Source organism: Esox lucius, chromosome 23, assembly GCF_011004845.1.
Source record: "Esox lucius isolate fEsoLuc1 chromosome 23, fEsoLuc1.pri, whole genome shotgun sequence".
NCBI classification, from domain to species: domain Eukaryota; kingdom Metazoa; phylum Chordata; class Actinopteri; order Esociformes; family Esocidae; genus Esox; species Esox lucius.
The window spans coordinates 14,599,070-14,619,809 of record NC_047591.1 but is presented as its reverse complement, the minus strand read 5'-3'; the positions used below and the strand labels follow the sequence as shown (position 1 = coordinate 14,619,809).

Sequence of the window (20,740 nt, the reverse complement as noted above, 5' to 3'; positions counted from 1 at the left end):
AAATTTTTGTCCATTAAAATAACGTGTGCTGCAAATCTTTTACAAAATTAAAGTTTGAAGGACACAATTATTTCAATTAAAAACAATTATTTCTAACCTTTTCAATTACAATTATTTCCTATTCATTCCTATTCAAATTAATTTCATATATGTTTTAATGGAAAACAAGGACATTTCTAAGTGACCCCAGACTTTTGAGCAGTAGTGCATTTTTGTGCCCTTTCATGCTGGTTTACAGTAAAAAATTCTTAAATAACTGAATATTTATTTGAATATTGAAATTTTCTACTGTAAGTTACTATTTCTCTCGTACACCAGTGTCAATGAATCGTTAAAATATTAGATTTATACACAGGGAAACAATTAAAAGTACAACTTTTAATATAAGGTTCAATCAAACACTTTTTACATTTTACAGATTTTAAAAAGTACTTGTTATCAGTTTTCACAGGTAACAGTTATATTTTAGGATAAACAGTTTTTTTTTAAATGGTTATAGTTTCCATTAATGATTGAGATCCAAGTTTCTAATCTTAAGATGCCAGTATTGTGAAGAAGATTGCTGAATAAGCCTGTCAAGGTTGTGGGCATACAGAGCATTGTGAAAGGAATTTTTCATCAGCAACTATGTTTATCAATTGAAGCAGAAAGTTCTTGTTTCATCACAAAATACACAATTGATTGTAGGGAAAATGTCTTGGTTGCATCTAATTGAAAGACCCAGCATTTTGGTTGTTAAGTGGTTGTTGTCTTGACAACAGAAACACAACCATCTTGCAATTGTCTTGACTGAGGGTGCCTGAGCAAATGGCTTTGTAATTCTTCTGGGAATATGCTTTAACAGTATGTTCTATGTATGATAATATTCTGTATTAATTATTAAGACCATTCTGAAGTTGCGTAGTATTGCTTCTTAGGTCCTATTCACATTATGAGTTTAAGATTTTTTGTGACTGTCAAACCATAGAAATACTGCCCACTGGTGGTCAAAACACCTTAGCTATATGTAAAATAGTATGACATTAATCATATCAAGCAAGAGGGCAGTCCACACAATACGTTCCTGTCACAGAGGTGAACAGAAAAGGGGATTTCATGTTATTTAAACTGAAATGGCGTCCTGAACGTGCTGATGTGAATAGACCCTGTGAATATATCTCAACTAATGAGTTGGAATTCTTATGAACTAAATCTGAGCAGCATTAGTGTCGTTAGCATAATAACACGTGGATGCAGTAGTCCTCTGGAAACCACTGTATCCATAAGGTTGTCAATAATGTTTTGGGTTTCATAACCTATTCTATGTTCTAAATGCAAAATTCTGGCCCCTCTAAAATACTTGTAATCTCCATGGAGGCTTCACTTTCGCTTGTACATGATGTAGAACACAAAAATAGGCGGCTTCAAGTCCTATTTCATCCAGTGCCATGTCCTTCCGCATGGATTACTGTGGTGTGGTGAAGGAACAGGCTCAGGGTGCCCATCCACACATAAACGCTCCATTTTGATTATTAAAGGCTGCAGAGGGGACACATGTTGCGTTTGTTTCCTATTAAGGCAACTTTTCTGCTGTAAGAGGATTATTCCTGACACCAGCTTTGAGTTGCATAAGGCTATCCTGGGATCATATCAGCCATTTCCTCATATCCTCTATTTTGGCAGCTGTGTTCGATGGGAAGTAGTAAGGGACCTGACCTTATTGAAATAAAAAAAGAATATTCTACTTGACAGATATATGACAGATGCTACTTATATGACAGGGCTACCGTATGATTGAATCAAAGCTTCACTGAGTTTTCATCCATTTAATTACATCCGTTGACAACTGTTCCTTGACCTGTCTGTTTCTTGCTAGCCTTTTAATTAAAGTTTAGCATTTTTTGCAGTCTATTATCAGGAAGTGTCCAGATTATATCCCCAGTAATAGTGGATTCGTAGTGTTTCACAATATATATTTGACCAAATATTATTTTGGGTGCATACAAAAGCACAAACTAAAATGGATCAATAAGTGATCTGACCCTCCTCCTAAAGCACATCAATGAACAACAAAGAATGGGATAAGTATATATGTATAAGGAAGCAGTGAATAGTTTTGGGGATCATTGTGTAATCTAAATTGCTACGTAATACCTTTAAAATATGAACAACAACATTTGTATTGCTTTTTTTAAGCTGCTCAATCATAAGCGAAAATAAAACACCAAAACGGGTTGGGAGCAGTGGATTAGGGAAAGCTGGTTTGAATGTCTGGTGAAGAATACATGAAGAGTACATTCAATGTACTGCTAATTTAATCTGTTTTACAACATTTCTTAAAGTTCTGAAATGTAAAGAACTCACAGAATAAAAAAGAAGAAAGATCATTCAGAAAGCAAAGTATCCAAAGGTCACAGTTGAAGAATTACAGAACGTTTCATGTTTTGGTCTTTGAGTCTCCACATTAGACACCACCTCCAAGACAGTCGTATACTTTGAAGGGTTTCCAGACATTTTTATTAAAAAGAATCAGAAAAAAGTAAGTCCAGAATGGAGGCTGAGAAAGTGCAATATTAAAAGACTATATGGCTCTCTGCCACCTCAGGTAACTCAGGACAGCAATAAAAATAAAGCTCTTGTAAAATGCAAGTTTTGCATTTCTTCCAAATAAAGAATAAAAAAACGTAAGTGTCATTCTGAGTGATGCAGTGGTCTAGTCACTACCTTAAGGTACAGCTGCAAAACTTTGGCCAGGAATCCCAATCTTGGTTGTGGCATACTGACAGTGCCCAGATGTTCTGTGGACGACATCCGGACAGGGTTTCTTTGTCTCGTCGTGGGTTTTGCAGATGCAGGCTATACAGGTGCATCTCCAAAAATTTGAATATCGTGGAAAAGTTCATTTTGTTTTGAAATTCAAATGAAGTGATACCTTCATATACACTCACCTAAAGGATTATTAGGAACACCTGTTTAATTTCTCATTAATGCAATTATCTAATCAACCAATCACATGGCAGTTGCTTCAATGCATTTAGGGGTGTGGTCCTGGTCAAGACAATCTCCTGAACTCCAAACTGAATGTCAGAATGGGAAAGAAAGGTGATTTAAGCAATTTTGAGCGTGGCATGGTTGTTGGTGCCAGACGGGCCGGTCTGAATATTTCACAATCTGCTCAGGATTTTCACGCACAACCATTTCTAGGGTTTACAAAGAATGGTGTGGAAAGGGGAAAACATCCAGTATCCGGCAGTCCTGTGGGCAAATAAATGCCTTGTTGATGCTAGAGGTCAGAGGAGAATGGGCCGACTGATTCAAGCTGATAGAAGAGCAACTTTGACTGAAATAACCACTCGTTACAACCGAGCAGAAGACCCCACCGGGTACCACTCATCTCCACTACAAATGGGAAAAAGAGGCTACAATTTGCACAAGCTCACCAAAGGCAGTTCTGAAGGCAAAAGGGGGTCAAACACAATTAGTATGGTGTTCCTAATAATCCTTTAGGTGAGTGTATTCTAGATTCATTACATATAAAATGAAACATTTCAAGCCTTTTTTGTTTCAATCTTGATGAGTATGGCTTACAGCTCATGGAATAAAAAAATCCAGTATCTCAAAATATTAGAATAAAAAATGTATAATTCAGAAATGTCGGCCTGAGAAGAGCTCTAATCAGTCAGAATTTCCAGAACTTTTCCATGCTATTATTTATACTTATTTACCTCGTGGTTGTGTAGTGCACATTTAAAAATAAACTCCTCATAAACCGTAAGGCCAATTGAATTGACATTTTATGTGTGGGTCCACCATGTGTGGCCGTAGAAAACTGGTTGCTCACACAGCAGCTATATATTTTAATTATTTATATGGCCCTATATACATTATAACAACCTCACTCACAATGCAAATTTGAAGGAAATATCCCTAATTTGCGTCTACCTTGAGGAAGTTAACTGAATTAGCTGAAACACAAGTTCACTTTCAAACCATATATACACTTTAACTTTTGGTAAACTTACAAAAGTTTAGAAAAATACATATTTTTAGATCTTTAAAAATATGAAAAAGCACAAGGATTTCCTATAGTGCTATTCAGTGCTTGTTTTCTTGCTTGAAAAGAAACATTTTGTCCATAACCAGGAAATGACAATGGGATTTTTCTTGCCAATGTCTGCTATTGTTTATTTGAGGAGAGATGATTGCATGTCTTGGTGACATATGATGGAGGAGATGGAGAGGCCAGCTTTCCCATTTGACCAATAGGAATTCTGCATTTTAGGATGCGCTTTTGTATGCACCCAAATCATTTCTGATAAGTGTTGTGAAACACCATGATTCCACTACTACTGCAGATATGTTATTGACATTTTCTGATTTCATAATACAAAAATGCTACAAAATGCTGCTTTAATGCAAATGCACAATTGTCTCATTTGGAAATAATTGCTGTTCTACCAGCACAGCTGAACGTTACTGCCAGATAAATGTTGCTAGCAAGCCAGCAAACATTTTGCGTTAAGAATATGTGCAAAGTATATCGAATGTAAAATAGTGGGTCCTGCTGGAAAAAGGTTGGGAACCCCTGAATTAAATTGTAGGCAAGTTCCGTGCTTGATCAAATAGGCTGTTCAGTGTGAATCAACGAAGGGACGGCCTGCTATTTCCAGTACCTGAAAGGCAGGGCTTCTCTTGGAATAAAGTGTTCAATGGGTGTGTCAGGTTTTTACTAGATGCTAACATGATCTTGTTTTTTAATGTCAAATGATTTCAGTTCTCCCTTAGTTAGTGTTCTTATATGTCAGGGCCCCAGCTGTCAGCTATACCATTACAAATAAAGAGACCTTCTCGCTGGCTGCCTGACAGACTGTTTGCACACACAGATTAGATGGATGACATTGTCCCCCTACAGTGGTTGTCCAGGGCGACACAGCAGCCAGTTTAATTTAACAGACAGACACACACACACAAACACACACACACACACTTAAAGGGGCAATCTGTAGTTGCTACATTATTTAGAGAGCCTCTATATTTACATTAAAGATGAACTCTGGTCATATGATCATAAATAAGAAATCTCTTTCTAAAAAGTATAAAATTAGAATGATTGCAGTATCTAGCCAAATTAAACAATAAGAGGCAGATTGCTGCACACTTGGACCTAATTTCAATTAGCATTACTTTCTTTTGGATTGACACTATGATTTGTCTGAGACAGGACGATGCCTTTTTGAAACCACTGTTTTGCAGGAGCTTGGCAATTTCAGTGCGGCGATGATTGAAAACATAATGAAAGCTTATTTTACTCCACAGAAGTATAGTTCACCTCATAGTTTCAGAACCTGGTTAAAACGATAGGGGCGACGGCGCTGATAATACAGATGCTTTGTGTTGCTTGCAGGTTACCCCTGGATTTATTTATATGCTACCGATGGGAAATGTCACAGAGCGTTGAGCTAAAAAGAAAAAAAAAACTGAATAAAATGTACAATAACAGCTGATACCATGCTGTTACGGTGTCAAGCCAGCTGATGCTAGACAGCTGAGACCACACAGAAAGTGGTCAAAGCTAATATGTCATGATTCTTTCACAAGCTATGACATAAATCATCACATATCTTTACATGCAGAAAACATATTATCCTTCTTCCCGGAATATCCCCGGATCTCCTCCCTCTCTTTCACATATCTGAAAGGCTTTTAATAAAAAGGATACCAAATAATTTGGGAGAAGTCAGCATTAATACATTTGAACAATAGACTAGTTGTATGTTACATGAAGCATTCTTAACTTGTATTTCTCAACACACTCAATGGGATTCTTGTATTTGTTTTGTCTAGGCTTAATTTATGTCTGGGAAACCAGTCCTATGGCTGTATATCATTATTTTATGAATGTATGTAGATTCCAGCTTCAATAGCAGAGTTTATTTAGTAATTATTAATAATTCAACAATATGTTCAGTCAAACATTTGCAAATGTGATTTATTGTTTTATAGCTACCCAGGATTGCCTTTTATTTTACTCGTAACCCAAAAAAGAATAACATTTTGGTTTTACAGCAAGGTCCAAAATAATTTAGACAGTGACACATTTCTGGGAATAGCTCTGGAAGTGTCAACTTTGACCTTTTAATGTGAGGGTATATTCATCCACACAACTGAGACCAGTGTCTTTTTTTCAAGTGAATATTGCTTACAGAAACACATTTGTACAAAAACAACTGCTGAAAAACCAATAAGTCATAAAAAACATTCTTCACTTGAAAGTCCCCAGGATGTTAAAATGCTCTAAGGGAACAGAGTCCTCCAATTTCAATGAACTGGGGAACTTTATAGCAATAATTTAAGAGACCAGTTGAAGATACATACACTCACCTAAAGGATTATTAGGAACACCATACTAATACTGTGTTTGACCCCCTTTCGCCTTCAGAACTGCCTTAATTCTATGTGGCATTGATTCAACAATGTTCTGAAAGCATTCTTTAGAAATGTTGGCCCATATTGATAGGATAGCATCTTGCAGTTGATGGAGATTTGTGGGATGCACATCCAGGGCACGAAGCTCCCGTTCCACCACATCCCAAAGATGCTCTATTGGGTTGAGATCTGGTGACTGTGGGGGCCATTTCAGTACTGTGAACTCATTGTCATGTTCAAGAAACCAATTTCAAATGATCCGAGCTTTGTGACATGGTGCATTATCCTGCCATCAGAGGACAGGTACATGGTGGTCATAAAGGGATGGACATGGTCAGAAACAATGCTCAGGTAGGCCGTGGCATTTAAACGATGCCCAATTGGCACTAAGGGGCCTAAAGTGTGCCAAGAAAACATCCCCCACACCATTACACCACCACCACCAGCCTGCACAGTGGTAACAAGGCATGATGGATCCATGTTCTCATTCTGTTTACGCCAAATTCTGACTCTACCGTCTGAATGTCTCAACAGAAATCAAGACTCATCAGACCAAGCAACATTCTTCCAGTCTTCAACTGTCCAATTTTGGTGAGCTCGTGCAAATTGTAGCCTCTTTTTCCTATTTGTAGTGGAGATGAGTGGTACCCGGTGGGGTCTTCTGCTGTTGTAGCCCATCCGCCTCAAAGTTGTGCGTGTTGTGGCTTCACAAATGCTTTGCTGCATACCTCGGTTGTAACGAGTGGTTATTTCAGTCAAAGTCTTCTATCAGCTTGAATCAGTCGGCCCATTCTCCTCTGACCTCTAGCATCAACAAGGCATTTTCGTCCACAGGACTGCCGGATACTGGATGTTTTTCCCTTTTCACACCATTCTTTGTAAACCCTAGAAATGGTTGTGCGTGAAAATCCCAGTAACTGAGCAGATTGTGAAATACTCAGACCGGCCCATCTGGTACCAACAACCATGCCACGCTCAATATTGCTTAAATCACCTTTCTTTCCCATTCTGACATTCAGTTTGGAGTTCAGGAGATTGTCTTGACCAGGACCACAACCCTAAATGCATTGAAGCAACTGCCATGTGATTGGTTGATTAGATAATTGCGTTAATGAGAAATTGAACAGGTGTTCCTAATAATCCTTTAGGTGAGTGTATGTGACTGAGCCAAGTGACTAAGTGTATAGAGAGAAGTGGAAGGGCCTATAATCAAGCCCTGGGGGACACCAGCAGGGGAAGCATGCAGAGCAGATCCTTACCAAATCATCTGGATGCATTTCAAAAGAATGCAAGACCTGGGAGGGTGGAGAGAAAAATCTGATGGTTTACAGCAGGGGGTACCCATCTCTTATCCTATAAGGTCCAGAGCCTGCTGGTTTTCGGTTCTACCTCATCATTAATTGCATGCACCTGCTGTCCCAGGTCTAAATAGGTCCCTAATTTAGAGGGTTGCAATGAAATAAACATATTGGAATTGGCTTCGAGGTCCAGAGTTGACAAGACAAAGGCTGAGAACAAATGGGATTGAGTCAGCTTAGACCGTGTAAAGAGCCTCTGTGAAGATGAGGAGAGTGTCCTTGGTTGAGTGATCAGTCTTGTGTAAGTGTAACTGCTCAGGGTGGAGGAGATCGTTTCAAGAGTGAAACCGCAAGAGTTGGTTTGAGAAGAAAGTCAAATGACGGAAGGGATAGCGTTTTAGAGTTAATTCTCATGTCAGATGGGGGTCAAGTGGGGGTTTCTTGGGAAGGGACACTAGCCATCTTGAAGGCATTGGGACACAGCTAATGGTCAGTGATAAAATGAAAAAGGAAGTGAGGAACAGAAGAAGGTCACCAGAAATAGTCTGGAGGAAGGAATAGGGTCTCCATGTGTAACTTGGTTTATTGTTTACAGCTAGACAGCTGTTGAAGGGCCACTTATGGCCATGCAGATTGGGATTTGTTTACAGCTAGGCAGCTGTTTGTACAGTTACAAGCCTGATGTTGTCATTGCACAGAAGAATAATGGAACAAATAACTTTTACTTTAATACACTATTGAGAAGTTCACACATTAAAAAATACATATATTTTCGTAAAAGGGGAAATAAAATGTGTTCATAGTTTTTATTAAAAAGATGGTATTAGTCCACCACATCAAAAACAAACACCCTGGGACCACTACACATTAGCCGTTGTTCATCATAAAGTGTTTTGAAAGGCTGGTCAAGATCCAAATCGCTTCCATCGTACCCTGGACCCGTTGTAATTCACATACTAAGATGAGGCCATCACCACTGCACTGCACACGTGGTATCCCACCTGGAAAAAAATTTGGAGAAACACCTAGGTGGGAATGCGGTTTATAAACTGCTACTTGGTTCTCAACACTCCTCAGCTAGTTTGGTGACTTGCGGCTGCAAATCTGCAAAGCCCTGCAAATCTGGATCCTTGACTTCCTGGCAGGCCAACCCCATGAAGTGAGCATAGGGAACATCACTGCCACCATGCTAAATCTCAGCATGATGGCCTCACAATGGTGCGAGCTCAGCCCCATCTACAGTGACAATAAAACAGGCTACAGGTGAACTTAAAGCCCTGGTGAAGTGGTGCCTGATAGGTAATTGTTCTCCTTTATAAAATATAAGCTGGTTGTGAACTTCAGGAGACAAGGAAGTGCTTCCAAGCTTGTTATCATCATAATCTACAGTTAGTCTGCATCTAACTGGCATTTGAAAGTCCACAAGATCAAAAAACATGCTATGCAATTACAAAAGGAGTTTTAACATCAAATGCTGTATTAAAACATTTTATTCAAATTTTCAGCAATGAAGTATTCATTATTGACACAATTTTAAGGTTTTGCTGAAAGAGCCTTGGAAGCCAGAGGGATCTTTCTTTTGGTAATTCTGTGATATTTGTACAATTGAAGTCAGAACAAAAGAAGAAACTTGGTCTGAAACAGCTAGGTTTCAAAACAATTTTCTGACAAAAACGAGATGCCACTCAACGTGACTAGATTGTAAATCCAGTAAGTTGTCTTGGATAAATCGTTCCATTTCTGGTGGTTGGACACTTTTTCAGAGCTCCTGAGACCATCCCCTTTGATTACGATAACCATGGCAACCGTCCCTTTAGCAGCATGTCTATCACGGTGTCCCGGATGGGAGGCTCCTAATTACAAGTGCATAGCGATTAGAGTGGAAGTCTGGATTACGCTGTAGGCCTCTTGTTTAAATCCCCTGCAGCTAATGGAATTGACTTGATTTTGGGTGTGGGAATTAAATGGACCCAAGCTGCTCTGTAGTTTATCAGGTACTATTTTCATTGGCAACAAGAGCCTAATGTGTCACACTACAAATGTGTCAGGTGCCCTGGTGCATATAGTGGTCACATTTGGTTCACAGTGTATTACCTAAATATTAACAAGCAATCAGGCTGGATTGAATCAATAATTCAGTCAGTCTAATCAAGGAATTTATATTCAGCTCTGAATGCTGTAAAGTGGGTAAAAAGTGGTTCATATTTGTTAGACGGATCATACCCTTCACAGCACACACTTAGATTTTTACTATGCTGTGAATATGCAAATAAGATGTTATTCCTCACAGGGTAAGATATGTGAGGAACACTACTCTGTGGAAACTAAACATTTTAGAATGGTCTAAACAATGTTCATAACTAAACCCAATCGAATCAAAAGTTAATATTCAATAACCCATAAATGTCACTGAGCCAAAGCAGATTTCTGTGGGTAGAGTGGGCCAAGATTTCTCCACAGCAATTTGAGAGACTGTTCAAAACTTTAACAAGCATTTAGTTCCAATCATTGCAGCTGAAGGTGGAACAACCAGCTATTTAATGTAAGAGGTTGTAAATTAAATAAACTAAAAAGTATGTTGCAAAAGTAGCTATTTAATTATTTATTTATTTTTTCTTTATTGCATATATGGTTTTGGTTGAAGATATAACACATTTGTGTCCAAATAGGCACACAAAAAGAGAAGTCAGGAAGGGTTGACATTTTTTTATAGCCTATAATATCCTTTATACAATCAATCTATTAATATACAAATACATTTGACACGTACTACAAAGTACATTTTAATGCATCAGTGTGTTACTGTGGAAATCTTAAGGCCATGCTCCACTAAAAATTAGTAGAAACCAAAATGACTTTCTATTTGTATTTATTAAATAGGTCAGTGTCTTGTGACTTGAACTGGCAATCTGTAGTTGAAACAATAACACGGTGCTTTCCTCGGCCGACCCTATTTTGGTAAAATTCTTAGGAATGGGGCTGGAGAAAGGCCTGACCATCCATTACGTCAACATATTTTCACCATGTTTGGTTTTGTTTACAAACTTGAGTCAAATAAGCATATATTTTGGGTTGTGATGGGGCACTCTACAACAGTAGACTTAATCTCATGTAATTTATAACTTATATCGTTTAAGAATCAGTCAGTATGTACAAGTCCAGAAATGTATGTATAGTGCCATACGAAGGTATACAGATCCCTTCACTTTCACTACATTTGCGAATTTATAGATGGGTAAATATGTTTTTTTTTTTTTTTAAATATCGACACAATATCTCATAAATACAAAGCAATAATTAAAAGTGTAAGAAAAAAAATCTCAAGTGCATAAGTCAGACCAATAGCCAAAGCATGAAGTCTAAGGAATTTTCTGTAGACCTCAGAGATAGAAATGTGTCATGGCACAAATTTGGGGAAGTTATAAAAATGCCTAGAGCATTGACATTTCACAGTGGGCTCAAACACTGAAATGGAAGAAGTCTAATCACCAAGACTCTTCCTAGAGCTGGCCTTCCAGCAAAACTAAGTAACTGGCCTACAAGTGCCTTGATCAGGAAAGCGACAAAGAACCCATTGGCCATTCTGATAGAGCATCAGAGTTTTGTCTGCAGAGAGGGGCGAACATGCCAGAAGGACAACCATCTCTGCAGCACTCCATCAATCAAGCCTTTATGGTAGAGTGGCTAGACGGCAGCCACTGCTGAGTAAAAGACATTTGACATGCTGCTTGAAGGATTCTTAGAGCAAGAGGAAAAATATTCTCAGGTCTGATGAGACCAAAATTGAAGAAGGATGAGGGAAGCAACATGGAGTTGTCCTTGTAGAAAACCTGATCCACATTACACAGGACTTCAGACTGGGGCAAAAATTATTCTTTCAGTATAACAATGGCTGATACTCACAGTCAAGGCAGCGCTGGACTGGCTTTGGGACAAGTCTGTAAATGCCTTGAGTGGCCCAGCCAAAGCCCCAACTTGAACCCCAGAGCTTGAGAGGATCTACAAAGAAGAACAGGAGAGTGCCCAAATGCACGTGTGCAAAGCTGAGACACCCAGAAGACTCAAAGCTGTGAACCATGCCAAAATGCACATTTACAAAAGTACTGTACTGTATAAAGCAGCTGAATTCTTATGTACAGTGGATATAAAAAGTATTCACACCCCTGTTAAAATGCCAGGTTCTTGTGATGTAAAAGAATGAGACAAAGAGAAAACATGTCAGAAATGTTTCCACCTTTAATGTGACCTATAATTTGAACAATTCAATTGAAAAACAAACTGAAATATTTGAGGGGGAAAAATTTTAAACGCACAATAACCTGGTTGCGTAAGTGTACACACCCTTAAACTAATACTTTGTTGAAGTACCTTTTGATTTTATTACAGCACTCAGTCTTTTTGGGTAGGAGTCTATTAGCATGGCACATATTGACATGGCAATATTTTCCCACTCTTCTTTGCAAAAGCACTCAAAATCTGTCAGATTTCGAGGACATCTCCTGTGCACAGCCCTCTTCAGATCACCCCAAAGATGTTCAATTGGATTCAGGTTTGGGCTCTGGCTGGGCCATTCCAAAACGTTAATCTTTTTCTGGTGAAGCCATGCTTTTGTGGATTTGGATGTGCTTTGGGTTGTTGTAATGCTGAAAGGTGAACTTCATCTTCAGCTTTCTAACGGACGCTTAAAGGTTTTGTGCCAAAATTGCCTGGTATTTGGAACTGTTCATAATTCCATCCACCCTGACTAAGGCCACGGTTCCAGCTGAAGAAAAGCAGCATGATCCTGCCACCACCATGCTTCACTGTGGGTATGGTGTTCTTTGTTCTTTGGGGGACTTGATGTTTGTTTTTGCAAACTTTAGCCGGGCTTGGAAGTTTTTCTTTGTAAAAGGCTTACATCTTGCCACCCTACCCTATAGCGCATTCATATAAAGAATACAGAGATTGTTGTCACATGTAGCACACAGACAGTACTTGCCAGAAATTCCTGCAGTTCCTTTAATGTTGCTGTAGGCCTCTTGGAAGACTCCCTGACCAGTTTTCTCCTCATCTTTTCATCAATTTTGGAGGGACATCCAGTTCTTGGTAATGTCTCTGTTGTGCCATATTTTCTCCACTTGATGATGACTGTCTTCACTGTGTTCCATGGTATATCTAATGCTTTGGAAATTCTTTTGTACCTTTCTCCTGACTGATATCTTTCAACAATGAGATCTCTCTGATGCTTTGGAAGCTCTCTGCGGACCATGGCTTTTGCTCTGAGATGCAACTAAGAAAATGTCAGGAAAATCCTATTAGAACGGCTGAACTTTATTTGTGATTAATCAGAGTCACTTTAAATGATGGCAGGTGTGTAATGACTTCTATTTAACATGAGATTGAATGTGATTGGTTAATTCTGAACACATTCACATCCCCAGTTATAAGAGGATGTGCACACTTATGCAACCAGCTTGTTGTAAGGTTTCTATTTTTCATTTTTCCCCCTAGAAGATTTCAGTTTGTTTTTCAATTGAATTGTGCACATTATAGGTCACATTAAAAGTGGAAAAAGTTCTGACATGATTTATCTTTGTCTCATTCTTTTACATCAGAAAAACCTGGCATTTTAACAGGGGTGTGTAGACTTTTTATATCCACTGTACATGAGATATGTCATTTTTTATTTTGAATTAATTTATATAATTATATGGCATTCTTTGTAGATTGTTGACTAAAATACTGCAATTTAATCAATTTTATATAAAGTATTTAACAAAACAAAATATGGAGTAAGTGAAGGGGTCTGAATAAACTACTTTCCGAAGGCACAGGCACTGTAGCAATTGCAGATTGACCCTTTAAGAGAAGACGAGCAAGAATAGACTTGATTAAATGTGGGGAGATTATTAGCTTGCACTTGACTGATCACATATATGAGTAATTTATTTATTGCTTTCATAGCCTTTGCTGGTCATACGTTTCTATTCCAAATTTTGAGTAAGTAATTTTTTTTAATTGTTGAAGTGAACAACCCCTTATACCACAATCATTAAACATTTTGATTACAATTAAACAATTATCAATAAGTTGAATATTAATATATACGTTACAATAATGCTGATGTCAATAATATTGGGCAATTGCACAACCTCATAGCCTAAAAATATACACCTACAGTCTGTGTTGTGATTGTTAGTAACTTGTATATTTTAGTTACCAACCAAATTCTATGAGCACGTTTACATACGTTTGACAATATATTTTATCAATGGAGGTTGGTACTGACGCTGCGCGATATCGTCTCCGATATAGACACATTCAGACATCCGAACCAACAATTGAATATAGACCAGCAGTAAAATTGGTTACTATCTGTTGTGCCGTATTTCTTTTGTGCGCAATCGCTCCCACCCCAAGGTGAACTGAACGTACGTTTCCCGAGTCCTTACAGCGCTGCTTTCTTTTGAACGCTTTAGTAGTCGGTTTGGAGATGACATCAGGGACTAAGTACCCATTAAGGTGCCACATTACTTGCCTGTATTTTGTTGTATAAAAGATCGACTCTTTATTTTTTGTCTTGTAACCAAATGTAGCCTACGTGTGAGATGACAAAAGTTCCATAGAGGAGAGTGAAATGGTTTCATTGGTTATGGTCAACGAAAAAGAAAACGATGTGGCATAATAGTAAGGATCTTTTCTGCTTGGAAATGTAAGTGTCTATGTTAAACTTTTTATTGGTTGTCTATTGGTTCTATTGTTTGACTGCCCTCGCCTAGTTCATTTTTCAATTAGAAGCTATATCGTTCCTTTTTAGATTGCACAAGAACAATTACATTATTAACCAGAATATGTGCATCGCGAGGATTTTCATTGTGTTCTCTTAGCTCAGTATCATTCACTTGAAATTGCCATTAACCAGCTCTGCAACGTTATAATGACAAAATTTTGCTTGCATCTCACCAAAATATTGAAACTGTCGTCGTGTGTACCTATGCAGGGTACATCCTCAAAGTTATAAAAAGGTATATGGTTTTGACCAGTAAGTACGCTAACAAGCACCTCCAGGGAAGTCACTAATTGATAGCATGCATAGGTTGGCTGATCCAATAGCAATACCTCACTGATGACAGTTTTAGCAAATCTTTTTGGAAGTAGGCTGCATATACCCAGCTCAATGGTAATAATAATATAGTTCCATGCATTAATACATATTTGGGGGATTCATGTATTTTGACATTGCAACTGTTTGCAGAGCTAGCTAGTAGACAATTTCATTAAAAGACACCATGCTCAGAGGATGACCATACAAATCCCCTCAGATCCTGGTTAATATTGCTAATTGTCCTGAACCGCATAGCAATAAATCAAATGTTTCAAAGGTATTTTGCAAAGTACCAAGCAGCCTATGAAACATTTCCACAAGGTTTATTTCATTCAACAGCTATCAAAAATAGATATCTTGGTCATGTGAGAAACAAGATTTGGGTTACTTAAATTCTTTCAGCGTGCAAATCCATGACAACGACGTCATGTCACCATTTCTCTTCTGCTCGCAGGGCTTTTCCTTGTTTTCTCTCGGCTCCTTTCGGCTGGGACTCATGAGAGTGGATTATGATATGGTTGCAGCTTTCTCACCAACAACCTGAGACTCAGCCCTCAAAAGGCAGAATGTGTCCAGGTTTGCCACCCCCACTGTGCATTTCCATTAGTGGGCATGTGCATGACTTTCGGGTTACTTTGGCATTCCTCCTATTCATGTGTCTGTCACGTATGATTGTCACGGCCACCTGCCCCCTACCTTGCGTGTGTGCCAGTGATATCATCTCCTGCAGTGGTCGCAATCTGTCAACCATGCCCCCTGACCTCCCCAGCTATGTCACCCGATTGGACTTTGGCCATAATGCCCTCTCCGCTCTGCTTTCTGATTGGTCAGATCGGCCACTGGACAGGCTGACTGTGCTGGTTCTCAGCCGAAACTCCATTACCCACCTGGCACCGAACGCCTTCGCCCCCAGTCCTCACCTCCGCCACCTGGATCTCTCGTCCAATTGGCTGTCTTCACTCAACACCTCTGCCTTCCGTGGGCTTGAGGAACTGGAAGTGCTTCTTCTGTTTGGGAACCTCATTTGCCAGACCATGACAGGGGGCTTCCAGGGGCTGAGCAGCCTGGAAAGGCTTTACTTGGGCGGGAACAGATTGGCCGACTTTCCCCTGGAGCTCTACCAAGGAGATGGGGCTCTGCCACGACTCCATTTCCTGGATCTGTCGATGAACATGGTGAGGCACGTTCCTGTGCAGAGCATCCTATCCCTGGCCGCCTGGCAGCAGGGTGGAATCTACCTGCACGGGAACCCGTTGGTGTGTGACTGTGCATTGCGAGCCATGCTGGAATACTGGGAACGGAGGGAATTCCGCCCCATACTGGACTACAGGGAAGAGTATCCATGCAGTCTGGGTCAGGAGTGGCTGAATTGTTCTGGCAGCCCTTGGGAAGGGTTCCATGGAACTGTACAGGAGGTTTATCAGGTGGAGCCTGGTAACTGGCTTATGTTGCCATGTCCTGGCATTTCTCTCCCCCTCCAGAAGGGGGCAGCGGTGTTCTGGGTGACCCCGGGGCAGGGATCACCGGTGCTGGGCTTAACGGGTGATCAGAACGCCCACCTCAGGGTCCTTGCCAACGGAACACTGGAGATCCAAGGGGCGTCACCGGAAGATTCGGGGACATACACCTGCGTGGCAGTCCGCGGCCAGACCAGACGCCCCAATCAAACTATCGAGGTCACCGTGTACGCGGGCAACGACAGCAGGCTGGCCGAGAGCGGGGGGGCACGCAGCGGCGGAGGGGAGCATTTCAACACGGCCTTTACCACGCTTGCGTCATGTGTGGTCAGCATCATCCTGGTGCTCCTCTACCTGTACCTTACGCCCTGCCGGTGTGGGCGGGCCGGGGGGGAGGGCGGGTGCGGTGGGAAAGCCATGCTCTTCTGTGCCGACCCGAGAGAGGCGGAGCTTGCCGACCGGAGGGTCACCGGCGGAAAGAGAGTGGCCTTCCTCGAGACAGTGGATAAATACCCCCAAAGATGCAGTGCCAAGCAGTCAGCAGTGGACACCGCAGCCACGGAGGGCATTTTAAAGAATGGAAGCAGGGCCTTGGAGCAGGTCCTCGAAGACAACGTTGTGTAGCGTTTAGTTCAAGCGCTTGTTGCACTAGACCAGTGGTTCTTAACTGGTTATACTCAGTGACCTGGATGGAACCAGGTTGTCTCAACCCAGTATTTGTATATGAAAAAACACTTCATGACACACAATCGTATATGGAGCAATTTTACTGGACAAGGGAGCAACACTCCTACCTTTTTCCATTGTATGCAATTCCATACTGATCATAGTCTAGATGAAGTATGATTGCATGCTCACCACAAAATGAAGACCGGAGTATTTATTCATAAATACTCCAGATACGTTTACTCAGATACTCACGACCCAAAATTTGGAATGCAGCCCACCAGCTGAGAACCACTGGACTAGACTACACCAAGCAACATGTCAACAATTTCAACTTTGCTTTGAGAACCCATTCCTGAAAAGTTTTGACACTGGTTATTTCACAGCAATGATCAGATTGCTTTTTACATTAATATGTACATTTTATACTGTGTAGACAGAAACCACCAATAGTTTTATATATTAATTTTATGTAAACTTGAAATTAGAATCCTCTCCAAATATCTGAAAACAACAGTAATGCATTATGTATGCATCTGTCAATATGTAGTCTCTCATATGCCATCATGTGTTATGAATGATGATATCAAGGCAAAAGTCACTGCAAATGTCGTCTAAATTGTATGCAGGTAAAATGGATGCGTTCAGACAAAGATGCCAAAGTCAACCCTGATCAGTGTCTAGCCAGCTGCAGCCCCAAGCCTCCCATGACCCATATTCTGTTGTTATTCTCTGTTATTTTTGTCAGTGTGAATAGAGTGTTTCAAGGTGAAGAATGGACTGACATCAGTGCTGGTCTCCATACATTTAGCTATCATGGATATTAACATTAATGTATAACAACTGAATTCCATTGTCTCAATCTTATATCTTCATTTATGGATCTGCAGATTCTTACAGTATATTCAGTGTGTGTTTGTGTGCATTTTTGTGTCTGTTTGTCTATATAAATTAATGCCTAATATTGTGTTGGTCCCCCTTTTGACGCCAAAACAGCCCTGACCCATCGTGGCATGGACTCCACTAGACCTCTGAAGGTGTGCTGTGGTATCAGGCACCAAGACGTTAGCATCAGATCCTTTAAGTCCTGTAAGTTGCGAGGTGGGGCCTCCATGGATCAGACTTGTTTGTCCAGCACATCGCACAGATGTTCGATTGGATTGAGATCTAGAGAATTTGGAGGCCAAGTCAACACCTTGAACTCATTGTTGTGTTCCTCAAACCAATCCTGAATAATTTTTGCTTTGTGGCAGGGTGCATTATCCTGCTGAAAGAGCCCAATGTCATCAGGGAATGCTGTTGCCATGAAAGGGTGCACATGGTCTGCAACAATGCTTAGGTTGGTTGCATGTGTCTAAGTAACATCCACATGAATGGCAGGACCTAAGGTTTCCCAGCAGAACATTGCCCAAAGCATCACACTAACTCCACCGGCTTACCTTCTTCCCATAATGCATCCTGGTGCCATGTGTTCTCCAGGTAAGCGACACACGCACCGGCCATCCATGTGATGTAAAACAAACGTGATTCATCAGACCAGGCCACCTTCTTCCCTTGCTCCGTGGTCCAGTTCTGATGCTCACGTGCCCATTGTAGGTGCTTTCGGTTGTGGACGGGGGTCAGCATGGGGATCCTGACTGGTATGTGGCTATGCAGCCCCATACACAACAAACTGCAATGCGCAGTGTTCTGACACCTTTCTATCAGTACCATCATTATGTTTTTCAGAAATATGAGCTACGGTAGCTCGTCTGTTGGATCGGACCACACGGGCCAGCCTTTGCTCCCCACGTGCATCAGTGAGCCTTGGCTGCCCATTACCCTGTCGCTGGTTCACTGCTTCTCCTTCCTTGGACCACTTGTGATAGGTACTGACCACTGCAGACCGGAAACACCCCACAAGTGCTGCAGTTTTGGACATGCTCTGACCGAGTTGTCTAGCCATCACAATTTGACCCTTGTCTTAGTCGTTCAGATCCTTACGCTTGCCCATTCCTGCTTCTAACACATCAACTTTGAGGACATAAATGTTCACTTGCTACCTTATATTCCACCCCCTGACAGGTGCCATGATAACGAGATAATCAGTGTTATTCACTTCAATCAGTCATAACATTATGACCACTGACTGGTGGTGTGTACACATACAGTGGGGAGAACAAGTATTTGATACACTGCCGATTTTGCAGGTTTTCCTACTTACAAAGCATGTAGAAGTCTGTCATTTTTATCATAGGTACTCTTCAACTGTGAGTGATGGAATCTAAAATAAAAATCCAGAAAATCACATTGTATGATTTTTAATTCATTTGCATTTTATTGCACGACATAAGTAAGGAAAATCTGCAAAATCGGCAGTGTATCAAATTCTTGTTCTCCCCACTGTAGATATTCCATGATAAATTTGCTTAAATAGTCATTTACAACATTAACAATGTATACACTGTGTTTCTGATCAGTTTGATGTTATTTTTCTGGACAAAACATTGCTTTTCTTTCAAAAACAAGGACATTTTGAAGTGACCACACACTTTTGAACATGTGTGTGTGTGTGTGTGTGTGTGTGTGTGTGTGTGTGTGTGTGTGTGTGTGTGTGTGTGTGTGTGTGTGTAATATACTCACCAGCCACTATCTTACACCTATCTAACCTCCATCTGCTTCACGGTTTGCTGTATTGTGCATTTAGCGATGCCCTTTAACACACCACTGTTGTAAAGAGTGATTATTTGAGTATTTGTGGCCTTTCTGTCAGCTTGAATAAGCTGACCTTTCTTGTTAACAAGGTGTTTTGCCAACAGAACTGCTGCTCACTCAGTTTTTTTGTTTTCTTGCACTGTTGTAAATTTGAGAGATGATGGAACCGTTGTTTTGCACCAACAATAATACAGTGGTCAAAGTCGAGTATGTCACGTCTTCCCCATCCTGATCTTTAGTCAACAATAACTTTTTGAAGTATTGGAGACATGACAGCTAAACGGGACTTGTTCAGACATTTAGTGATCAGAATGTGTCTAGTGATGGTAGTTTTATGAAGAAAAAACCTGACTAACCTAAATCTGTTTGTGTGTGTTGTCTCCTTGACATCTGAAATGGGCAGGACCTTATCAAAGTTGATCTGAACACCTAGCCTTCATCCCTTCTGCTTTTACAGATCTAAAGGAGTTGTTAAAACAAACTATGATGATACCCGGCTCCGGAAGCTTTAAACATAATAATTACACCAACTGAAAATTCGATCCATTTTTTTCTTTGTATAGACTGTTTGCGAAATACAACATAAAATAATCAAGTCCCTGAGCCATATATTTAAATTGTCTGATTTCAAAAAGACTCCTTCCCTTCAGACATGTCCTGCTAAATGTCTTGCTTTGTCATGTCTTGCTTTGTCACCTCTTTTCCAATGACATGTGCCCTTCCACCTATAGTCTTTATTCTTCATACCTCGGAAAACAGTGCTATTTTGTCTGTGATAGGTAGTTTTCCCAGTGCTAATCTTGTTCAAATGCATTTCTGTCTTGCTTGCTTTAAATAATAAGGTTTTGAACAAAATGTGTAATGGAAGATAACTATTTAGGATTTCTGTAAAAGAAAATCTGAGTAACGCTTTTAAAATTTTCACAGCCCATACGGAAAACATTATTTTTCCCTCTTAAAGATTTCAGCTTGTTTTTCAATTGAATTGTTCACATTATAGGTCAGATTAAAAGTGGGAAAAGTTCTGACTTTTACATAACAAAAACCTGGCATTTTAACAGGTTTGTCTAGACTTTTTATATCCACTGTATTTGAAAATATATACATACATTTAACTTTATTCAAATTAAATTTCA

General features: G+C 40.1%; 1 protein-coding gene across 1 annotated transcript; it reads left to right on the top strand.

Annotated features, from left to right (window-relative positions):
- Nucleotides 1–14,079: 14,079 nt before the first annotated feature.
- On the top strand, nt 14,080–17,877 carry LOC105023443 (amphoterin-induced protein 2). Its single transcript, XM_010892646.4, has 2 exons — nt 14,080–14,394; nt 15,242–17,877. The coding sequence occupies exon 2, from the start codon at nt 15,297–15,299 to the stop codon at nt 16,866–16,868; it is 1,572 nt and encodes a 523-aa protein (XP_010890948.1). The 5' UTR covers nt 14,080–14,394; nt 15,242–15,296; the 3' UTR covers nt 16,869–17,877.
- Nucleotides 17,878–20,740: the final 2,863 nt, after the last annotated feature.